This window comes from Furipterus horrens, unplaced genomic scaffold (assembly GCF_987537825.1).
Source record: "Furipterus horrens unplaced genomic scaffold, mFurHor1.1.pri manual_scaffold_17, whole genome shotgun sequence".
In the NCBI taxonomy this organism is placed as follows: domain Eukaryota; kingdom Metazoa; phylum Chordata; class Mammalia; order Chiroptera; family Furipteridae; genus Furipterus; species Furipterus horrens.
This window is the reverse complement of record NW_028327187.1, coordinates 34,571,685-34,596,433: the sequence shown is the minus strand read 5'-3', so window position 1 is coordinate 34,596,433 and position 24,749 is coordinate 34,571,685. Positions and strand designations below refer to the sequence as shown.

Genomic DNA, 24,749 nt, shown 5'->3' with positions numbered 1-24,749 from the left:
CATTATTCTCATTTCTATTCCAGAGCATTGGATCACAGGTTTAAAAGCTCTTAAACTCGCCAAATTTACAAGTCCTGTGACAGCCTCACTTAGAAAACAGTTGAAACAATTTTTTCCTGTTATAATTGTTCCATATTTTGAGTTTTTTTTTGTTTTTGTTTTTGTTTTTTAATCTGGAGCATGTTTCAGGTTCTCTGCACCACTTGCTAGGGATACTAAATTCACTTAATTAGAAGGAATAAAACCTGTCCAGATTCAAAACTGAGTTTGTTCTATTTGTGTCAACTATTCTAAGGCCTTGGGTAGTAGGAACAGCTTTAGGAATCTTCTGTGGCATACACTGCCGTCTTCAATAATAATGTCGTCTTCATCACTGTCTTCATCCTTTGGCCCAGTGTTTGGTTCAGTCTGCAGTGGATAGCCTAGTAGGCTACTGTCAATAGATTTGTTGCAGCTGCCAGAAGTCCTACTGTTCCTATATTCTGAGTTGTCTTGCTGTTACTATGAGGTTGCAGCTGTTTGCAATCACCATGTCTATTACTTGATCAGAACCCTTCCCTGAAACTGATGTATCATCATTAACAACCAATAGATTTGTCCTGTGCCAGACCTGGAACAAGCCAAGATATAAAGAGCTCCCTGGGACCTTCTCTAAGCCATGTGGTATCTCCCTTTGACTGCAGCTATTCCTGCTATAGAGTCCTAGGGAGTGTTCAATGTTGTTTTTAAAGATGAACTAACCCTGCGATGTGTTTCTGGGTGAATATCCACATCTGTAATTGAAAACAAACAAAGTCTTAAGGCATACCAGTGACTGGATATGGCTTTTTTCTGTGGTTGAAAGAATACAGTGCTTTGGTTTAAACATTTTCTTCATTAGCATATTTGTATCAAAGGCGCTATTGTCTGTTTTTTCCTTCTTTTTATAAGATTTTATGCATTTATTTTTAGAGGGAGGAAGAAAGGGAAACTTCGGTTGCCTCTTGCACACCCCCAACTGGGGATCTGGCCTACAAACCAGGCATGTACCCTGGCTGGGAATTGAACTGGCAACTTTCCAGTTCACAGGCCAGTGCTCGATCCACTGAGCCACATCACTCTTCCTTCTTTTGTATAAAAATCCTAAGTGGTAGATAAGCACTAATTATCATTATTTATAGGTAGTACGTTTCCCTGGAGGTCTGCATAGCCTAATAAAATGTCAACATTAGGTATCTTATGAACGTGTTGCAGTAATTCATAAGACTCCTCAAAATGTCCTAAGTTTTGCTCTTTAGTAAAAACTGAAGAAATTCAGTGTCAACCCGCTCTTTCCCCCCCAGGATGCTGCCACAGCCACAATCATGTAGAGAGTGGGCTGCCCCTCAGGAGCGCTAGGTGGACGTGGCTCAGGAGCCTGCAGCTCACCAGATGTACCTGTATTGGTGACATGGGTCTCAGTGCTGAGCTCCACAGGGCTCATTGGTGGCAGATGGAGACACAACTCCCTCCTGCCCTCCCTCTCTCTGCTTTGGTGGCTGCAGGGTTCCTGTGGAGGAAGAGGAGGCAACTAGCCTATCCACCTCTTTGTTCTTGTCATGGCCCAGACCAGAGGTGCCATCCTGAGAGACCTTTAAGTGAAAATATTATTAAAGACATTTTGGAGAGCCCTGGCTGTGTAGCTAAGTTGTTCGGAGCATTAGCCCAATATGCCAAGGTTGCGGGTTCGACCCCTGGTCCGGGCATAAAGAAGAATCAACCAATGAGCCCTGGCTGCTGTGGCTCAGTGGATTGAGTGTCGGCCTGCGAACCAAGTGTCGCTGGTTCAATTCCTAGTCAGGGCACATGCCTGGGTTGCACTCTAGGTCCCCAGTTTGGGGGCACGTGAGAGGCAACCACACATTGATGTTTCTCTCCCTCTCTTTCTCCTTTCCTCTCTCAAAAAAACCAAAAAGAATCAACCAACGAATGCAGAAATAAGGGGAACAACAAATAGATGTTTTTTTTTTCCTCTCCACTCTCTTCCTTCCCCTCTCTCTAAAATCAGGAAATTTAAAAAAAATAGATACTTGGAGAACAAGATCACCTGTAATCCTGCCATTTTAACATATTTTACCCATTTACTAAAAACCTTTCAGTGCTGGTCAGTGTAGCTCAGTTGGTTGGAGCATTGTCCTTTAAACCTAGAGGTTGAGGGTTTGGTTCCCGCTTGGGGCACATATAAGAGACAACCCATCAGTGCTTCTATATCTTCCTCCTTTCCCTCTAGAGTCAATAAGCATGTCCTCTGGTGAAGATTTAAAAAAATTATCTTCCACATATTGTCCATGAGTATATGTTCATGCAGTGGCGGTCTAATGTACATCCTATTTTATCTTTCTCTGTTAAAATAGCTTTTATTTTGTATATTTAATAATAAAAACCTAGGAAAACAAACTTGTGTTGTATTCAGATACCAGGTAGGTGGGTCTTTTGTGTGTGTTTTTCTCTGTCCTCCAACTTCCCGTATTTCCACGTTATCGCTGGATTGGCAGTCAACCTACTTTCCTTGGCACTTGCCCCTGACTTTCTACCTAGTTGACCAGGCTGTGTGTGTGTGTGTGTGTGTGTGTGTGTGTTGTGTGTGTATTTTTAAAGATTTTATTTATTTTTAGAGAGAGCAGAAGGGAGAGAGGAAGGGAGAGAAACATCGATGTGTGGGAGAAACAATTGGTTGCCTCTTGCATGCCCCCAGCTGGGGACCTGGCCCGTAACCCAGGCAGGTGCCCTGACTGGGAATTGAACCAGTGACCCTTTTGTTTGCAGGCCAGTGCTCAGTCCACTCAGACACACTAGCCAGGGCTGTATGTATATATTTTAAATACATTGCACATCTTGAAATCTTCCATACCCTTCATATTAACATGTAACACTACTTCCTGATTCTTTTTATGCCAGTGTTTGCTTCCATAATGCCATTTTTTCCCCAGTGCTGTTTTCCCCGGGATTTCTGACTGCCTAGCCCCTTTACATCAAAGCTTTCTTTGACTGTCTTTTCTCTGCGAATTCTTACCTTTCTGCTTGCCCACTACAAAGCCTGGGTATGCATTTACAAGGAAGCCTTAAATGATCTCAGCGTACTTTATTATATTCAGACATTTTCACATCCAAAAGCCTTTTTATCACCCTTCTCCGATATCCATACCCCATTTTCTTCTTCTGTATTCACAATTCCTGTGCTCCATATATACTTATGTCCTAAACATCATCTTCCCTGCCTTCATTTCACTTAAATAATTATTTTTTAAATCCTCTCACCCTCTCTTTTGGTGCCTTTCTCCAAACCCAAGGTTTCTGTCTTTGTCAGTCATATTTCTCCCTTTCACTCTTAACTGCTCTGATAATGTATATGTAGTGTTGAGTTGAGTGCTGAATAAATACCTGTTTTTCAAAAACAGTGAAATCTAAACTTTTAGCATAGGCATAACCCCTGGGAAGGTGAGGTCTCCACTTGAAAACTTCAAATAAAGGTTCTCCTGCTAATATTGAACGATGGATGGAGTTTTTTATAATATCTGAAATAGGGTGGCTGCTGCTTAAACCACACAAAATGTACACCACTGTGAAATGAGAATAGATTGCTGGTTTTACACTTCTCTTTTGATTGACCTGAGGAATAAAACATCATCTCGGAAGGTAATTTTCATATGGATTGTATTGAGCATTAATTCAGGGTAATTACAGACTTAGAAATGTTTAATACTTTCTCATAGTCCATCCTGAAGTACCTTTCAGTGATGGGAGGAACTGATTCTACAAGGCAATACAAGGCAGTCCAGTTCATTTCGTAGCACTATTTTTTAAAGATTATTTATTTTTAGGTAGAGAGGGAGGGAGGGAGAAAGAGGGAAAGAAACACCAATGTGAGAAATATATATTGGTTGCCTTGTACACACCCCAACTGGGGACCAAACCCACAACCCTGGCATGTGCCCTGACTGGGAATCGAACCTGTGACCTTTTGCTTTGCGGGATGATGTCCAAACCCACGGAACCACGCCAGTCAGGGCTGTACTGCTATTGATTATTGTAACTGTTGATCCTTATATTGGGTTAAAATCTACAGCCTGCATTTACAGTTCTTGATTTTTTTTTTTTTTTTACAGTTCTTGATTTTAATTATGCTCTCAAGCTTTACAGAATTTGGATCCCTTTTCTACATGACAGTATCTTAGATATCTAAAGGTAGTTATTATATACTCCATACCCCTCTCCTCACAATTTTTTTCCCTTTGAGATAACCACTCTGCTCCTCCAACTGTTCTTCATAGGACACCATTTTCATCATCCTGATTGCCCTTTAGGTACATTACACTTTGTTAACATCCCCTCCAAAATTAGTTCAGAATTTAAAATAATATTCAAAGTGTAGCTGAATTGGCTCTGGATGTTGCACATCTGGACATTAATGCAGCCTTGAGTTGCTTTAAGTTTTTTAGCAGCCATGTAATGTTGGCTCATCATGAATTTGTAATTAAAATTCCAAGATTTTAATCTGCTTTGCTCTCATGTGACTTCTTTCCAAATCAGGTTTCTATCTTCCTTTAGTTGTGCAACAGATTTTTTAAATCAGAGTGTGAAACTTTATACATACCTGTTTTTTTTTATCTCATTAGCCTATCAACCAGTCTTGGTTTATTTGAATCTTGTTTCTTGTCATGTAGTTTATGCTGATTAAACAAAGGGCCTTGAAGGTAGTGTCAGAATTTTTCAGATATCTGAGAAATAATAATCAAAAGTCGTGGAGACTGTCTTCCAAAAATTGTTGTATGCAGTTATAAATCAGCTCTTAGGTATATATGAATTAATACCGATGTAAATTGACAAGGCCCCAAAAGACTGATATCCATTGCCAGCCTGCAAGCAGCCTGCAAGACAGAAGCCTTGTGTTGAATATTACTCTTAAGAGGGGTGGTGTTCCAAGACATGCTGTGCCAACATAATGCCAAAACAGCTGGTTATTCATCCCCAGAAATCAATTAATGCACAGATGAAATAGAGACAAAATCATTGTGACTGTTCTTTTATTTTATGTTTGACAAGCATATACAGAGTACAGTTTTAAGAACTGTAAAATTTGGAAAGTCAGGTTGCCTCCTTGATTTATGCCTATTGTGCCAGGGGTAATTGTCAGCGTCATTTTTCACTTTCAAAAGTGTCCAGGTTAGGAGGTTAAGTAACTGGCCATATTTTTCATAACCCAACTAATTCCTTTTATTTTTTTTAAATCTGGGTTAAATGTTACACAGCTATAATTTGCCAGATCTAATGAGGCTTCAGTAGTACTTCTAACACTTCAACAGATTGTTCCTTAACCATGGAAAGTTGATAGCAAAAGCAACTATGTATACTTAGTATTCCTCCTGAGCCACCCTCTAGAGGGCAGTATTATATACAGTACAGCTAAAATAAAATGATCCAATTCCAGAAAGAAAAAAAAAAAGGCCTCTTTGTTTACTCATGAAAATCAAAATTCTTGATGTTCTTAAAAACCCATTGGAACCAATATTGTGAATAACTTATCTTTTGTTAAAAAAGTAAAGAAATAGTAAAAATTAATTCATTAGCATTCTGAACATTCTTTTTTAAAAAAGTTATAGAAGCTGAACTTTGATGCCTTGAATATATAACAATCCATTATAACAATTATGCATAGACTTTAAGAATCTGCATATTTTATGCTTCTTTCATGTTTTTCCTAATTAATGATTTCACATGGTTAATTTTAATATATTCTGCTTCACAGTTTCTATATCTTATGTAAAATAAGCACTTAAAATGAATAGTTCTGTTCTACTTGCTTAAATCTTTAAAAGAAAACAAAATTGCTAGTTTTTACTTTATGACTTGAACTCTAGTATTTAGAATTAGAATGTTTCTTAGAGATTGTGTAATTTTATGTCGTCAGTGGGTAATTTGTTAGTTCCTAATATCAAAAGTGTTTGCCTGTGTTTCACATTTTGGATTTCCTAATGTAATGTTCTCTTTTTAGAAAAGGTGGACAAGTCCTATTTTCAAGAGAAGATGACTCTTAACTGTTTTGAAGGATCTAAAACTTGTGTACCTGCAGACATCGATAAAGATGAAGAATTTGTAGAAGAGCTTAATAGATTAAAAACTTTTGCTAATTTTCCAAGTAGTAGTCCTGTTTCAGCAACAACACTAGCACGAGCTGGTTTTCTATATACTGGGGAAGGAGACACTGTGCAGTGCTTTAGTTGTCGCGCAGCAGTAGATAGATGGCAATATGGAGACTCAGCAGTTGGAAGACACAGGAAAGTATCCCCAAATTGCAGATTTATCAAGAGCTTTTATTTTGAAAATAATGCTGCACAACCTACAAATCCTGGTATCCAAAATGGTCAGTACAAGGCTGAAAACTGTCTGGGAAACAGAAATCATTTTGTTTTAGACAGGCCATCTGAGACTCACGCAGACTATCTTTTGAGAACTGGACAGGTTGTAGATATATCCGACACCGTATACCCGAGGAACCCTGCCATGTGTAGTGAAGAAGCTAGATTAAAGTCATTTCAGAACTGGCCAGACTATGCCCACTTAACCCCAAGAGAGTTAGCCAGCGCAGGGCTCTACTATACAGGTATTGATGACCAAGTGCAGTGCTTTTGTTGTGGTGGAAAACTAAAAAATTGGGAACCTTGTGATCGCGCATGGTCAGAACACAGGCGACACTTTCCTAATTGCTTCTTTGTTTTGGGCCGGAATGTTAATATTCGAAGTGAATCTGATATCCTGAGTTCTGATAGGAATTCCCCAAATTCAACAAATTCTCCAAGAAATCCAGCCATGGCAGATTATGAAGCACGGATCATTACTTTTGGGATGTGGATGTACTCTGTTAACAAGGAGCAGCTTGCAAGAGCTGGATTTTATGCTTTAGGTAAACCTTACTATTAAACCAGGCTAATAACTTTCCAACTATCTCAGGGCTCCTAAAAAGCAAATTGATTCTTTTAGTCCCTGAACTGTTAAATATTTAGGTGTAGGGTGGCATGATTATATCACTAATTCTGTTAACCCTTGTGTTGAATATATAATGTAACCACTGAATTTATGTGAAAAAGGCTACTGTATTAAAAGTCATGTTTATCTTCATGTAATTGTATTTTGGTGTGAAGGATGACATGCAAAAGATGATAGGTATCCCTGATAAAAGAATGGGTATGATAGTAATACTAACTATAATTTATTGAGTGCCTATGCTCTGTGTGCTCAATACATATATTAAATGCATTTTCTCACACCTTAAGAAAATATGAAAAGTTAATACTAGTTTAGTTTGGCTGACACTAAAATTAATATCTGCCTTTAGTACAGAAACTGTATTTTTGAAAGCTGCCCTGTATAAAGCCTTATTACTTCCAATGAGCGCTTTTCAAATGGGCTACTGTAGGCGTGTCAGGAAGAGCTGTTGGTGTGATGGTTTCCATTTACTTTAGGGCTGAATATTTACAAAATACAAAATATCAATTATTTCAGTACTTTATTTATATAGTATCATATAGCTTTTAGTGTCAGGTAGCTATAACCTTAGAGAAACTTGTAATTTCATTATGCATCAAACTTTATTATAAATTAAAGTTTCACACTTTGAAAAAGTATGGTATTGATGGCCCCAAACAACATATGTTAAAAATAACAATTTTGATTTTCTACATAAAAATTGGGTAGTTTTATTTTTGTCTTCTGTAAAATACCTCAAGTTGAATCAGTGAATTTAATGTGTATTTCCTCCTCAAATGATCATATCTATTATTTAGATGTGGTTATTGTCTTTTTTCCATTATTATTTATCCCCCTTAAACCCTCTTCCACCTCCATCCCCCCCCCCCCCCCCCGCCACAATCACCACCCTGTTGTCTATGTCCATGAATTCTTTTTTCTTTTGCTGGATCTCCCCCACAATGACCCCCCCGGAGTGAATGTCTTTTTTTTTTTTCCTTAGGTTTTTTCTGTATGCTTTTTGGGTTTTTTTTTTTTTTTTGAAGGGGGGGCTTTTTTATTGTTCTTTTACAGTTTTCCCAATTTTCCCCAGTGGCTCTCCCCTGTCCTGCCCATCCCCACTCCCACAGTCAGTCCTCACCCTGTTGTCCATGTGAATGTCTTTTTTTTAAGCTATAAAATTTTTATGTAACTTAGAAACGCTTAATTTCATGGTGTTAAAAAAGGGTATTTTTGTGTAAGCTTCTAATTGTACACAATACATGTATTTTTACTTGTGTGTTTTCTTAGGTGAAGGTGATAGAGTGAAGTGCTTTCATTGTGGAGGAGGTCTAAGTGATTGGAAGCCCAGTGAAGACCCTTGGGAAGAACATGCTAGGTGGTATCCAGGGTAAGGTATTAAATGTTCATTCAATAACAGCCAAGTTGGACAGTCTGCAGTGGGAAGACTTGAATAACTTTTCTCCTCAACTATTTTTGCCTTCCCAAGGCTTGAAATTCACACCAGGTTTATATAAATGGGGTCACCTACTTTATAGGAAAAAAAAAAAAAAAACCTAAGCCTTCTCTGGTGACAAAAACATTCATTGCTTCTATATAGTATTTATGACATTGAGATGATTCTATTTCTAATCACTAAATTAAGAATGAATATTTTAGTTGTTGGAAGTAGGCTCTTGTACAGTGGGCACAAGAGAGCCCACAATAAGTAGCATAACGAAGGGAGCATTTTGTGGCTCCTTAGAAAGACTGAAAAACAAGTTAATGGAATTAAGATGATGGAGATTAAAGCATATACTTTACTAATTTTCCACTTACTAAAGTTTAACCTTCTTGTTTAGGTGTAAATATCTGTTAGAAGAAAAGGGACAAGAATATGTAAACATTATTCATTTAACCCATTTACTTGAGGAGTCTGTGGTAAGTCAAATATTGTAGAATGTGTATTTTCAGTTATTCTGTAATTTGTTTTACAATGGTTTCTTGGTGTAAAATTCACAGTATTGTATTTTAAATTAATAATGTATGGCGAGCTTTAAAAGGGAGGTCTTGAAAAGTACTTGCTATTCTTAACCTAAAGCAAATTTGTGTGAGGGAATTAGGATAAACTGATTTAATATCACTATAGGCAAGAATGGGCTTGAAGAACTAAAATACTTAAATCTGTCAGCCTTCTGAAATTTGACTTTCGTACAGTGTGTTTTGTACTCATAGTTTTAAACTCCAGGAGGCCACAGTTGCCATTATGGTTGTACCATCAACTATATTGCTTCAAACAAGTTGTTTAATCTCCCTGAATGTCAGCTTCTTGTCTGTAAAGTGAATGGGTTGGGTTATATGACCTTTTAACTTCCTTCTAGCTTAATTGGGCTATACCTCTTATGAATATTCATATGTTGGAATTGGAATAAAGCCAATTTTTAATTCCTGATTAATGTAACTTTTCAAATTGAGGTAATTGCCTTCCACCAAAAAGAATGTTAACTTATATTTGTATTTTAGGGAAGAAATGATGAGAAAACACCATCAGTAACTAAAAGAATTGGTAAATATGCTCATTATAATAAATATACTTTTAATTTCATTGCCAACTTATACTTGTTTAATTTATAGAGTCGAAAGCTAAACATATTCTTTCAGGTTCACCAAGGTATATTTATTTGTGATGAGATTGCTGCCCCCACACCCCCAGCCCCAAACAACCAACTAATCTGCTTCTGTCTGTGTGAATTTGACTCTTTTGGTCACTTCATATCATAGCAGCCTCAAAGTTCATCCATGTTGTAGCACTCACGTATGAATTTTTCTTTTTTATGGTGGAAAACTCTTTTCTTCGTATGGATAATCTGGTTTCTTCATTTGTCAGTTGAATAGCTAATGCTGCTGTGAACATTTTTGTACAAGTTTTTGTATGGACATGTTTTTGGTTTTCTTGGGTATTTATTTAGGAATGGAGTTGCTGGGCCATATGGTAACTTATGTTTTACCTTTCAGTAAACTGCCAGATAGTTTTTTCTAAAGTGGCTACACCATTTTATATTCCCACCAGCAGTGTATGAGGGTTCCAGCTTGTTTCTCCACTACCTTGTGAACACTTATAATTATTTGTCTTTATTACAGTCATCCTGTGGGTATGAAGTGGTATCTCATCTTTTTTGTGTATGTGTTTCCCTGATTGCTAATGATATTGGACATTTTTCATGTACCTAGTAACTATTAGTATGTCTTCTTTTTGGAAAAATGTCTGTTCATCTCCTTTGCTCATTTTTTAGTTGGGTTATTTGCGTTTTTATTATTGAATTGTAAGAGTTCCTTATATATTCTAGTTCTTTTTATATATAAGCCCCTTATCAGATATATGATTTGCAAATATTTTCTCCCGTTCTATAGGTTGACTTTTCACTTTACTGTTGGTGTCCTTTAAAGCATAGAAGTGTCTAATTTTGATGAAGTCCAATTTATCTGTTTTTTGTTGCTTATGCTTTGATGTCCTATCTAAGAAACCATTGCCCAGTCCAAGGTCATCTATGTTTCCATCTAAGACTTTTATAGTTTTAGCTCTTCCATTTAGGTCTTTGGTCCATGTCGAGTTAATTTTTGTATATAGCATGAGGTAGTGACACATTTAATTCTTTTTCATGTTGTTCTTGCTTTTGGTTTTCAGCAAGTTGATCTTCAGGTACCTGCAGGATGTTAATATTAAAACCGGAACGCCCTGGCTGGTGAGGCTCAGTGGATTAAGTGCCAGCCTGCGAACCAAAGGGTCACTGGTTCAATTCCCAGTCAGGGCAAGTGCCTGGATTGCAGGCCAGGTCCCCAGTTGGGGATGTGGGAGAGGCAACCAATCAATTTATCTCTTGCACATCAATGTTTCTCTTCTTCCCTTCTCCTCTCTCTAAAAATAAACTCTTTTTTAAAAAACCTGGAACTCATATAAACAAGGGTAAAATTGTGGTAGTAGGGAAAGTGTCCAGAGAAATTGTTTAAAAAAAAAAAAAAAGAGGGGAAGGTCAAATGAAGGAATCATCAATATATAATCAGGTGGACAGAAGGAGCTAGAAAAACAAACTTGGGGAAAAAACATTAGTAGAACCAGGAAAGAGTGATGTCCAGCTGACTTCTGGACATCTCCACCTAGAAATCTCAAAACAGCTCAAATCCAGCATCTCTGAAAACCACCCAGTCAAATTCAGCCCTGCTCTATTCCCCCCATGTTAGTTAATAGCATCACAATTCACAAAGTTGCTCCATAGTTTAAGTCATTATAAGCTCTTTGCTTTCTGTGATCTCTATATTTAATTAATCACCAGGTCTGATAAATTCCACCCTTTTAATATTGTATAAAATCCACTGGTTCTACCCTTATTTCTTATCCAGGCTATTGTAGTAGTCTCCTAACTGGACTTTTATTGCATTATAACCTCCTGACAGAATTTTTATCACACACATATCAAGTTACTTCCTTACTTAGAAAATATCTTTTGTTACTGTGCTGTTTCTTACAATCAAAGCCCTATATGTCCCAGTTAATATCCACCCCCAAGTTATATTCTGACTTCCAGTACCATAGATTAGATTTGAACATCTTACAAATGTATTCATACAGTATATAGTGTTTTGTCTTTGGTTCATCACTATGATGACGTTTTATTCTCAGAGATTCATCATGTTGTCTATGGCAGTAGTTCATTCTTCTTTCTTGCTGTGTAGTGTTTGAATATACCACAATGTACTTAGTCATTTGCCTGATGGTGGACATTTGAGTTGTTTCCAGATTTGGGCTGCTTGTAAATAATGCTGCTATGAATATTCTTATGTATATCTTTGGTGGGCATGTGCATCATTTTTAATACCCGAGAGTGGAATTGATGAACGAGGGTATAAATCTCCTCTTTAGCACCTTCTTACATAACCTGTATCCTACTTTGAGTATCATTAAAGTGAGTTTTTATTTGCTTCCTTGCCTTATCTAGTTCACCTCCCTTGTCTATAGAAACTAAGCCTAAGAAATATGATACCTTCAAAGTCACACTGGGACTTCTCCCTATTTCCCATTATTTTTTTTAAAATAATTGGTAGGGACTCTGTAAGGAAAGACATCTACTCTTTAAGTACTTTAGGTTGGTTGTTAATGAATACATCTGATTTGAGAAATGTTCAGATTTGTTTAAGCATTTAACCCTTTTCTTATCTGTTTTACTTTGTTTTACACTATTTCATTGTCTTTATTTTTTCTTTATTGATTTGAGAGACTGAGAGACTTGTTGTTTCACTTATTTATGCATTCATTGGTTGATTCCTGTATGTGCCCTGACTGGGGATTGAACCTGCAACCTTGGCCTACTGGGATGATGCTCTAACCAACTGAGGTACCCGGCCAGGGCTCATCATGTCTTTAAAGCACCTAATCTCAATTCATTGTGCTAAAAATACTCCCATTTTCAATTATTGTAAAATTCTGAAAATGGTCCTTCAGTGCCTAAACATTTCAAAATTTTCTGTTCAGAGTAGCTTTGGTTTGTTGGTGTTTTGTTTTGTTTTTTTCTTGCTGCTTAAATTTTTTAATTAAACTTTGTGAAAATAATTGTTTAAACTGTTCTTTTTCCTCACCAATGTTCTTTTCAGATGATACCATCTTCCAGAACCCTTTGGTACATGAAGCTATACGAATGGGATTCAATTTCAGGGATATTAAGAAAATAATGGAGGAAAAAATTCAGACATCTGGGAGCAACTATAAATCACTCGAGGTTCTGGTTGCAGATCTAGTGAGTGCTCAGAAAGACAATACACAAGATGAATCAAGTCAGACTTCATTGCAGAAAGGTATGCCTGGCTGGTTTTAAAAAGCAAGAGACATTTAACAGTACTTCATTATGGATAGTATCTTATATGAATTTGTGACCCATTCATTTCCCTCCTCTCATATTCCCTTAGGATAAACATTTTTTAACTTTTTATTGTGAAAAATATCAAACATACTCAAAAGTGGACAGAACAATATAATGAACCAGCTTAAGGACTTACCAATACTTTTGCAATCTTCCTCCAATGTTTTTTTTTTCTTTACTATTTCGAAATAAGTCATAGAGATCCTATATATCATTTACCTTAAATATGTCAATAAGTATCTAACAAATAAGGACTTTTTTTTGGAGAGAGGGGAAGGGAGAGAGAAAGATGGCTGGCTGCCTTCTCTCATGGCCAAGAGAGAGCACTCTGGTTTCTCTTCCTCTTTTTTATTGTGAAGACACTGATCCCATCGTGAAGGCCCACCCTCGTGGCCTCATCTAAACCTAATTACCTCCCAAAGGCTGTGTCTCCAAGTACCATCATCTTGGGTCTTAGGCCTTCAAACTGTTGAATTTTGGGAAGACAGACATTTAACTCATAACATAATATGATCAAACTTAAACGAAATGAATAATTAAGGCTAGATAGAGTGAAGTATTACCAGAGGTAAACTACTACTCTGGGAGAAAAAAATCTATGCTCAGAGCATCACCATCTCAAGTAAGTATCTGTATGCGATCCTGAAATGAGGTAGAAAAAGTATAGTTGATATCAGTGTTTGGTAGGCATGACATTTCATTCCATTGTGGTCTGTATAAGGAATCTCAAAGAATCAGAACCAGGAGAAACCTTAAAGATTATATAACTTTCATTACTTCAGTGAGAAAACTGAAGTGCAGATGTGCTGTTGTCCAAGATCACTCAGATAGTTAAGAGTGAAATTCAGGTTTCCTGACATCTGGTCCACTGTTCCTTTTTTTAATTAAAAAAATATGGTAAAAGACGCATAATAAAATTGACCATCTTCACCATTTTTAAGTGTACAGTTCAGTAATGTTAAGTACATTCCCACTGCTGTGCAACCAATGTCCAGAACTCTTCATCTACAAAACCGAAACCCTGTGCCCATTAAACAACTCCCCATTCCCCTTCGTGCCAGCCCCTGGCAGCCATCCTTCTGCTTGCTGTCTCTCTCTATAAAACTGACTACTCTAGGTATCTGGCCCATTGTTCTCTTTTACTCATTGCAACAGCACATCCAAAAGTAATGTATAAATTACTTTATTGTTTTCATCCTTTTTTAAATTACAAAGCTACTTTTAATACTCTGGGATAAATCCCACATGACTAAAAAATATTCAGAAGGGGTAATTGCCTCACCCCCCAGGAGTGGTCCCCAGGAACAGAGGCTATCTGTGGGGGAGGAAGAGCAAAAGAGACCCAGGACAGACTCAAGGCAGAGGGAACGCAAGAGTGCTGAGACCTTTGAGCCTGCAAGAGCAAACTTGAGTGTGGTAGGACTGGCTCCGGACACATAGGCAAAGAGCAAGAGGGTTGGACACAGAGGCACCAAGCTATTCTGGTTCCTCCTCATTTGCCTTTCTGTGCTTCTGCCTGACCTCCGAGTCCCTTTGCCTCCAACTGGCAGCAGAAAGCCCACCGTCTCAGTGCTTTTCCTTAACCATTTGGCTGCTTTTTCATATCTTTCTGATGGCTGAACTCAGGCTGGTTACCGCTGGTTATGACAATAGCGTGAATATGCATTTCCTCCTTTTTGGTCATACGCTTTTACATCACGTAAGTCAGTTTATAATGCTGTCCCTTTACTTAGGTTGTTTCCTTTGTCCTGAGTGTCTTTTCCTTGTCTGGATACCTGGTCTCATTCCCCGCTCCACCCTCAGTTCCCTAAATCCATCTTGAACTAGCTCAGCCCTCAAGGCTCAGCTCAGATGTTGCATCTTTGAAGTTTTCCCTAGTACCCAGAGTGGAGTTCAGAGCTCCCACTTCTCTACTCAGGACTCTTAGAGCAGTGATGACCTTTTTTTGGTACTGCTCTCTTTTTTTCCTACCCATTAGACAGGCTTCTTGAGGTCAGGTGCTTTATCTTCTTGTCTCTGATAAGTTCCATGTTGGAGCCTATAGTTTAGATTATGCCCAGGAGGTTGCCTTTTAAGAAAAAGGAGATTAAACAATCCTTTCTTACACCCCTAGCCAGGGAGAACTTTCTGAAGCACAAATCTGAACATACCTCTCTCTAGGTTAAAACCCTTCACTGGCTCCTGGGGCCCTGAGAACCAAGTTCAAACCCCTTTACATGGGTTGCCAAATATTTCCAGATCCTAACCTCTTTTCTAGCTTCCTTCAAATTCTATTCCCAAGCCTTAGCTTTAGTCTTGTAGGCCCTGTTCTGTCTCTCCCCTTGGAGCCTACTCATGCCATTTCCTCTACCTAGAACACCCTTCTTCTACTGCCCCTTTCCTCCAAGGTCTTCTCCCACTTCTAGTTTATTCCTTTAGGAGGCCTTCCCTTTATGCGTTTGTACATGCACACACACCCTTCCTGTGTTCTTAATAACTCATTCTAACTACCTTTATCATCACAGTGTACTATAATTTCCTGGCTACTTGTGTTCCTTACTTATCTGTGACTGATTCGGGGGCTGAGGTCTATATATATATAATTGTTGTATCTCTAGAGCCCAGAACCTAGTTAAGTGTTCAGTAAGTATTTGTTGAATAAGACTAAACCACTATTTCCCAAACTTTTCATAATAGTGTCCTCCAGGATGTTAAAAAGAGATATGCCATGAAAAAGGAGCTCTATCATTAAATAGGGAAATGCATACGAATTTCTTAGAGGGGACTTGACAGCAGTGGTTTCCAGATGTCAGTGGGCTCCACCCCAGATATTTTAGATTCAGTGAATGGGACCTAGGAATCTATTGTTATAAATGCCCCCAAGTAATTCTCACATGAGGCTGTATTTAGATAAATCACTGGTAAACAATGATTACAAAGATTATTAAAGTATGTAATGCATTTGAAATAGTGCCTAACACATGGTAATAAGTGCTATATTACTGTTCACTACTGCTCTTGTTGATTTTGTCATTATAATGAGACCATAAAACATGTATTCGTGGCATATTTGTTAACATTCCACAAAACCTAGTTTGGGAAAGGCTGAATTAGGCAAGTACTGCAGTACCATCCATATGCTGATGACACCCAAATGCCTATCTCTAATGCTGACTCTGAACTCAAGACTTGACTCTCCAGTTACCTACTAGATATTTTTATATAGATGCCCTGTGAACGCCTCAAAAATACCTTGAAAACCCCAAACTCCTTTTATATTTCCTACTGGCATCACCATCCCTTTGTCAGCCACACTAGAAATCTTGAAATCAACTCTATTTCTTGGTTCTTTCTCATCCCTCACCTCCAGTCAGTCACCAAATCCCACTTGTCCCACTTCAGAAGTGTCCCTCAAATCCACCCCCCTGTTTCCGGAATCAGCCATGCCCTTTCTATAACAGTACTTATTTTAGCTAACCCTGGCTGGACTGCCTGGCAAATTGCTGGCCATATTTCAGTGTCATTCCTCCACTTCCCCGCTCCCCCCACCCAGCAGCTGCCAGGCCATGAAGCTTTCCCCAACTAGTCTGAACAGAAGAACTGGTTCTCTAATTTTGTCCCCAAGCACTGTGTATGTAACTTTATTAGAACACTTTTACCTCTTTGTAGTGTGTGCTCACCCTCATTGCCTCAGCTCACCTCCTTCTCTCCTACGAACATTCAGGCTACTTAAGAGCAGATACCATGCATGAGTCATCCTGTCTCCCAACACTGGATTAGTACCTAGCACATAGTAGGGGGTCTCATTGTTTCAGTGAACTTAAACAACTTAATAAAGTCTACAATTAACTAATTTCTTTTCTCTTTGTACAGATATTAGTACTGAAGAGCAGCTAAGGCTCCTGCAAGAGGAGAAGCTTTGCAAAATCTGTATGGATAGAAATATTGCTGTAGTGTTTATTCCTTGTGGACATCTGGTCACTTGTAAACAATGTGCTGAAGCAGTTGATAAATGTCCCATGTGCTACACAATCATTAATTTCAAGCAAAAAATTTTTATGTCTTAATCTAACTCTACAGTAGACGTGTTATATATTCTTATTACTTTGATTGAATGTGTGATGTGAACCAAATTTAAGTAATCAGCATTGAATTCCATTAGCATTTGCTACCAAGAAGAAAAATTGGAAACTGCAGTGTTATAGTTGGCAATCTAAAATTTGAATTCCTAGATTTTCAGAATATTAGCTATATTATCCTTTTTTTTTTTACTTTTAATTGAAACCCTAGACTAAGAAGCATCATATTATAACTGATCACAATGTGTATTTGTAAGTACACTGACTTGGCTTCTAAGAGTAAGTGAATTAATCAACTAATTTTTTCATTCTTTTCAGATAAGCTTAGTTAACAAGTGGAGCATTCTATGTAAATGTGGAGATTAGAGTTAATCTCTCCAATCACATTATTTTATGTGAAAAAGGAGTGAACCTATACACACTGGTGGAAAGATAGAGATTACTTTTAGATGTTAGTCTTTGTGTTTTAGATTTTGTCTATTTTCTTTTAAAATTATACATACATACTTGGGTGGATGATTTTTAAAAATGATTTTGCCATTGTTAAAAGGTCATTTAATGATAGAATGCCATCTAGCCTACAATGAGCCAAATGAAGGTTGTGTGTATTTTGTATATGTATAGAACAAATGATTAGGAAAGATATATACCAAACTGTTAAATGTGGTTTCTCTGTGGGGGAGGGGTGAGTCCCAGAGGGGCTTTATAGGGGCCTTTCACTTTCTACTTTCTTTCATTTTGTTCTGTTTGAATTTTTGTAAGTATGTGTTACTTTCGTAATCAGAATTTTTAGAAAGTATTTTACTGATTTAAAGGCTTAGGCATGTTCAAATGCCTGCAAAATGACTTATTGGTCAGCTTTAGTTTTTCTAATCCAAGAAGGCAGGGCAGTTAACCTTTTTGGTACCAATGTGAAATTTAAATGTCTTTATGTTTGTCCTGCTTTGTGGATGAAGAATATTTCTGAGTGGTAGTTTTCTGACAGGTAGACCATGTCTTCTTGTTTCAAAATAAATATTCCTGATTTTGTAAAATGAATATAAAATATGTCTCAGATCTTCCAATTAATTAGTAAGGATTCATCCTTAATCCTTGCTAGTTTAAGCCTGCCTAAGTCACTTTACTAAAAGATCTTTGTTAACCCAGTATTTTAAACATCTGTCAGCTTATGTAGGTAAAAGTAGAAGCATGTTTGTACACTGCTTGTAGTTGTAGTGAAAGCTTTCCATGTTGAGATTTTCATATCTTGTAAAGTTTCATGTGAGTTTTTACTGTTAGGATGATTAAGCTGTATATAAGACAAAATATCAAGTCTTTACCTAACTTTTTTTGTTTTCTTGACTAGTAATAGTAATGCTTAACTCTGAAATAAGTGTTCTCTCAAGATCCTTCAAAACCTTTTGGAAATTATAAACTATTGTCAAGGAAAGAACAATATTTGTTTAAATATTAAAGAGAAAATAAAACTTGAATAAGAATCAATATAGATAAAAAATGAAAGTTTAAAAATGCTTCATAGAACACCCACCCAGGCTTTTTTTTTTAAGATTTATATTTTTAGAAAGAGGGGGAAGGGAGGGAGAAAAGGAGAGAAACATCGATTGGGTGCCTCTCGCACATCCCCTAACTGGGGACCTGGCCTGGAACCCAGGCATGTGACCTGACTGGGAATCAAACTGATGACCTTTTGGTTCACAGGCTGGTGCTCAATCCACTGAGACACACCAGCCAGGTCCCACCCAGGCTTTAATTGCAAGATTCTCACAACAACCTATTGTAGAGATGAGTAAGGCATTTTACTGCAGAAAAAAGTTTGAGATTAGGACTTAAAAATTATAATTATTCTTGTATTTTCTAGATTTTATCCATCTATTTTTAGAGAGAGGAGAAGGGAGAGAGAGACGAACACTGATGTGTGGTTGCCTCTCATGTGCCCCCAACTGGGGACCTGGCCCGCAACCCAGGCATGTGCCCTGACCTGGAATCAAACTGGCAACCCTTTGGTTCGAAGGCCGGCACTCAATCCACTGAGCCATGCCAGCCAGGCCTGTTGTATTTTCTAAGATAATTGTCATGTTCTTCTAACCTCTGTTGATTACTACTTTACGTGATATTCATTTAAAACATTGCAGACTGTCCTGTTTTTGTTCTATTATATATTTACTAAGTTAAAATTTGCATGTGTAGTCTAAGCTTTAAATTTAAATTACAAGGGGAGAAAAATGTTAAAGTTTTTAAAATGTGTTTTCCAGGACACGTCAGCTCCAAGTCAGGTAGTTGGTTCAATCTAGTTGTTGGCCAAGGACTGAATTGTTTTAACATAAGGCCTTTCCTGTTCTGGGAGCCTCAGTTCATTAAAACTCTTTTAAAACTTGTATGTTTAGAATTAAGCAAGACCTCTTTTCTCCCCACGAGTTGTGAAATTTAATGCATGAAGCTGATACGACAAGTTTATTTTAAGAATTGTTTAGAAATGCTGTTGCTTCAGGTTCTTAAATCACTCAGCACTCCAACTTCTAACCAGATTTTTTAAGACTTGACCAATGTTTGTGTTCACACTTTAAAAAGCACTGGATTTTCCCCATCTAATTGTGCAAAAAATGATCAGTTGCAAGGTCAAGAATTATAAGCAGATCCAAATCTCTGCCACCCCACTTCCCAGAATAGTTCTCAGTATCTACATGTAGATACTCCTTATCTGTATGAAGTTCACTCTTAAGATTTCAAAGTCACCACCTATTTTACTACATTTAGTCACGTGAAGAGTCAAGTTGTTTGTAATAAAGTTATCTCTATTCATAATAATTTCGTGTGTTGATCAAAAGCCTTGTCCTAATTTTTGAGAAAGGGGTTTAGTGTTTATAAATCCCAGTTTATTAATTAATGGCTTTATATCACCTTTCCTGCTAAATTTGTTTTTGTATGTATGTGTTTGCTTTTTTCCCCTTTGGTTAGGGTCTAAGAGGAGGTAGGGTGGGTATAGTAAGTGTATATAATGTGATGTGGCCCTGTGTACCATGATATTTTGTTGGTTTTGTTATTATATTTAAATTTTGATAGTTGTTTTTTTCTTATTTTCATTCTAGTGTGTAGAATTGGTATTTTGAACTCTCTGAACAAGAGACTACCACCACAGCATTAGTTGCATGTATTGTACCCTTTAGATCCAACTCATTGTTTTATTTCCTGATTACTCAGATGTTGAAATGAAAGAAGGGGATGAAAGAGTGGGAGAAGTGGGACTGGTTGTGCATCATTTCCATTCAAGAAATAAGAAAATGGGAGGGAAGATTTGACAGGTGTAGCTCTTTTTAGTGAAATCTGCTTTTTTATAAAGAGATAACCATTTCATCATCTGTGAAATGAGAATAGTGCCTATCCTATATTTATGAGAGTTCAAGATCAGGTATGTAAAATACCTGCTATAAATATTAATCCCCTTTCTAATACTCTGTTACCCTCCCAATTTGCCTTGACTCTGGAAATTTGGGCTAAATTTTTGATGATAACTCTTTCAGTGACTCTTATCTTTTTTGGTGTTCTTCAGAGTTGAGATGTAAACTACAATAAATAAATAGGTCAAGTCCTTAAAATATTTAAAAAATTAAAAAAACGTGAACAAATTCTCAAATTTAGTTGAGCTTTCCTATAGAAACAATTGGCTTATTCCCACCTTCGTAATCAGTTTCATTTTGACTCATATACTTTAGCACAATGTGAATTTCAGTTGCAGCATAATAGAATTATAGTGTGTCAAAGCTTAGAAGTGACCTTAGAAAGTATCTAATTCATCCGCCTCATTTTACAGATGAGGTAACTGAGGCTCAAAGGTGAAGTGATTTGTTCAAAGCCATTTAGCTCTAATTAGTGGCAGCTCAGACTGGGACTTAGTTTGAGCTTGAAAAACTTCAAGCTTCCTCTCCTGGGAGTTCTCAAAAGTTTATTTTCCACTATTTTTTCTTTTATACCATAACTTTCACTACATATTAAATGACACTTTATAGCTAATACAATAGGACAATCTTAAATACGTATATCTTTAAATTGTACAATACTACATTAATGTTTGGGTGGTAAGATTCTATTTTGAAGTCTAAAGCTTGCAGATACGTATATAGACTTTTTTGACATTTACTGCATCCTTAGTGTGTATCACGAATATAACATTTAAATTACTGTAAGTATATATTGTCATTTTTGTCTGAGTAGTTACAAACTTGCATTTTTGATTTGATGTAACAAAGGCTTTTAGGCAATGTTTGTTAGAAGATTTTGCTTTTTTTTTTTTCTATTACTGTTATACTTTATCTAACCTGCGAGAATGGTTGATTGATATGCCATTGTATTAGTGCTGTGAATAATCGTGTGAAATGTTTTGAGATAGAATACTATATTTGTGAATATAACTTTATGACTTTTTTTTTTTCATTTAGCAGAAATCTTTCCATCAGTATGGTAAACTAAGAAAATTACTTTCCACTGCATAACCTGGCAGTCATAGATTAAAGCTTATTTTTCTGTGAATAAGACGTATTCAATAAAGTACTATTCTTTAAAATGATATCTTACTACTTTGTATATGTTGTACTTTCCCAGAAAAAAATAAAATAGCCCTCCTAAAAATACTAAAATGTAACTTCCTAAATACACCTTGTGCCATTGAGCCAGGTATTAAGGTACACATCAAATAATCATTTTTTTAAAAATCCATTTTTATGTTAACTTATAGAATTCTATAAGTACACAAAAAGTGTATTGTTAAAATTATAAAAATATGAATCATTGTTAACACTCCCCTCCCCACAAAGATTGGCCTGGTTGTCCCAAGAGATAGTATAGTCACCATAACAAAGCTTGAATAAGCAGGTGACCTAAAAGTCACTGCCCCTTTGAGGCATGTGGCAGAGAAGGATTTTGTGGGTCTGTAGAGGCAGTGACAGTGTCAGAAACTGCAAGCAGTCTCATGGGATAAAAAGGGGGGGGAAAGGCTCTGTAATTCATATGTAGGTATTTCAAGTAGCTATTTCATTTCTCCTACCCATTTCTGCCACCGTGGAGATTTCCTAAATCAAGAGAGTTGCATTTCAGGCCTAGTCTATTACAGTGACTATGTTATCACTGTTTATGAAATTATCATAAGAACCTTGTTTTAAATGCAGTTCACATTTCGTCTTACATGTCAACTGTATTTTCAGTGAATATCGATGAAGATGTGAATTCTCGAAGCTTTTTCACAGAGATTTTCACTTACACGAAAGTAGAAAGGAAAGTGTAATTAACCCCATGGTACTCATCATTAAGCTTTGACAAAAGCCAATATTTTGCCAATCTTGCTTCATTTAGGACTGCCCCCTCCCTTTTTACTTTTGCTGGCATATTCTAGAGCAGATCCTAGACATTGTCATTTCCCCTGAATTACCTTATGTACCTATACCAGATGAGATTTTTCTTTACATAAATGTGTGGATTTCAACTCGCACTATTACTGAATTTTAATGGACAACTAAAGAATTAAATCACGTTTATTCCCTTTATTAAGGTAAATAAACCTCAAGGCATAGTATTTCTTAAAATTACTTTTAAACTGTCTTCTCACTATTTCATTTGTACTTTGCTTATAGACTGTAGAATAAATGTGGTACTTACTAAAAGTAGGATAACAATGGTATATGGATACCTAGTGGTTGGTTCTCAAAGAGCAGTCTGAGGACTAGCAGTATCTGCATCACTTGGGAATTTGTTTAAAATTGCAAATCCCTGGGCCCCACCTCACACTTAATGAATCAAAAGCTAGGGTGTGACCTAGCAATTCTTTTACAAACCCTCTAGGTGGTTTTGATGCAGGCAAAAGTTTGAAAACCAGTGGAATGTGGTATGGGGTCTGAAAGCACAAATAAATAGCTGAAACCTGTAAATTAAATTGCTCTCTGGAGATGACTGTCATCCTCTTTCTTGCCTTATAACTCATTGCTGATCCAGTCCCATCTTCTGCTAAAACATGAAGGCATAAAATAAAGCACCCTGAGGGTTCCTTCTGATTCTACTCCTCAACAAAGTTTCTTGCATATAGTACTCTGAATTGTGTAACAAGAATCAGTCTTCACTGCTAAGTTCAGAATAGCCCCTGTTGCTCATTGTCGTTAAACTATACTCCGGTCAAGCAATGAAAGTTAACTATTTGGACTTCTGGTCAAGATGGCAGCATAGGTAAACACTGCTCACCTCTTCTCACAACCACATCAAAATTACAACTAAAATATAGAACAGCCATCAGAACCGTCAGAATTCAAGCTGAAGGAAAGTGACAACTACAGAATTAAAGAAGCCATGTCCACCCAGACTGGTAGGAGGGGCAGAGACCTGGAACAGTTTGGTCCCACACCCATGTGTGGTGGGTAAAAATTTGGGAGGGATGTCTTGGGAGCAAGGAGTTTCAGGTCCCCCGGCCCAGGGTTGCAGTGCCAGAAAGATAAGTCCCCACAACTTCTGGCTTCGAAAACCAGCAGGTATCAAGTCTGTGGAAGAAACTTCGGGAGCTCCAAGCAGTTTCTTTACACACACACACACACACACCCTCCAAGCAGTTTCTTTACACACACACACACACACACACACCCTCCCTCCAAGCAGTTTCTTTACACACACACACACACACACACCCTCCCTCTCTCACTCTCTCTCTCTCTCTCTCTCTCTCTCTTAGACTCCCTCTGAGCTCCAGCACCAGGGTAGCAGTTTGAAAGGCACCAGTGGCATGCAGGGAGGGACTGGCATCAGGGCAGGAGCAGAGGGACAGCTTTCTCCCAGACAGGCGGGCAGAGGCCCTTGTCCATTTTCTGAACCCTCCCCCCACAGAGCCACAGAGCTGGCAGGCAGGTGACATATCTGAGACTCCATTAACTTGGCTAACCCTGTCCCGCCCTGGAGATCCCAGGAGACTGTCCCACCCAATTTACAGGATTATCCAAATTGCTTTTCTTTGTTTTTTAAAAACTATTTTACTTTTTAGAAAGAAGTGGGGGAGAAAAAGAGAAACGTCAGTGTGCTAGAGAATCCACTGGTTACCTCAACACCCCCAACTGGGGACCTGGCCTGTAACCCAGGCATGTGCCCTGACTGGGAATCAAACCAGTGACCTTTCCGTCCGCAGGCAGGTGCTCCGCAGGAAGGTGCTCAATCCACGGAAGCACACCAGCCAGGGCCCAAACAGCTTTTCCATATGAATGGCTGGTCTTGGCTTATGCTTCACAACTTCCTAAATCCTCTCAAGCAACAGCCAGCCTCAGTGAGCCCCAGCCCCCACACCTCTTGCTAAGGGGACGCAGGCCGGCACTAGCAGCACTCAGCCTTGTTTCACAGCTTGACTTTGCCTGGGGATCTCCATGCCCAGCACAAGTAGCTGCCATTTCAGATTGCTTTATAGCTCAGACAGGGTGCCCTGGGCAAAACGCAAGTGGAGGCTGACCTTGGCCTATACCACCCGGGAGACCTGAGAGCCTGCACGCCCAGTGGACAGCTACAGACCATGTCAGAGCACCAGCACCCTGCCCCTGCACAGCCGATTCTCCATGGAAGGCGGAGGTTGGTGGTCAGTGGTCACAGCCTGTCCTTGCAGCTGACTGGCCTGGCTAAATCCCTCTCACTGACCTGCCAACAGCAATCAAGACTCACCTACAAGGGGAGGGTGTACTCAGCCCACACAAAGGGTGCACCTGGCATACCCAGCTTGGGTGACAGGGGAGGCTGTGCCACTGGACCTACAGGACACCTACTATATTAGGCGATGCTATGAAGACACAGTCAAAACAGCTCTACCTAA

At 38.1% G+C, this 24,749-nt stretch overlaps 1 protein-coding gene and 2 pseudogenes across 1 annotated transcript in view; 1 reads left to right on the top strand and 2 right to left on the bottom strand.

Annotated features, from left to right (window-relative positions):
* The window catches only part of XIAP (X-linked inhibitor of apoptosis), a 29,897-nt gene extending 12,794 nt beyond the window's left edge, over positions 1-17,103 (top strand). The window contains 7 exon segments of the mRNA XM_090264759.1: positions 6,011-6,919; positions 8,272-8,371; positions 8,823-8,901; positions 9,484-9,526; positions 12,607-12,807; positions 16,725-16,900; positions 16,902-17,103. Coding sequence (XP_090120885.1) covers positions 6,043-6,919; positions 8,272-8,371; positions 8,823-8,901; positions 9,484-9,526; positions 12,607-12,807; positions 16,725-16,900; positions 16,902-16,934 — 1,509 coding nt within the window. The 5' untranslated portion in view covers positions 6,011-6,042 and the 3' untranslated portion in view covers positions 16,935-17,103.
* On the bottom strand, positions 256-1,462 carry LOC149990811 (partitioning defective 6 homolog beta pseudogene; annotated as a pseudogene).
* LOC149990810 (small EDRK-rich factor 2 pseudogene) lies at positions 14,349-14,556 on the bottom strand (annotated as a pseudogene).
* Positions 17,104-24,749: the final 7,646 nt, after the last annotated feature.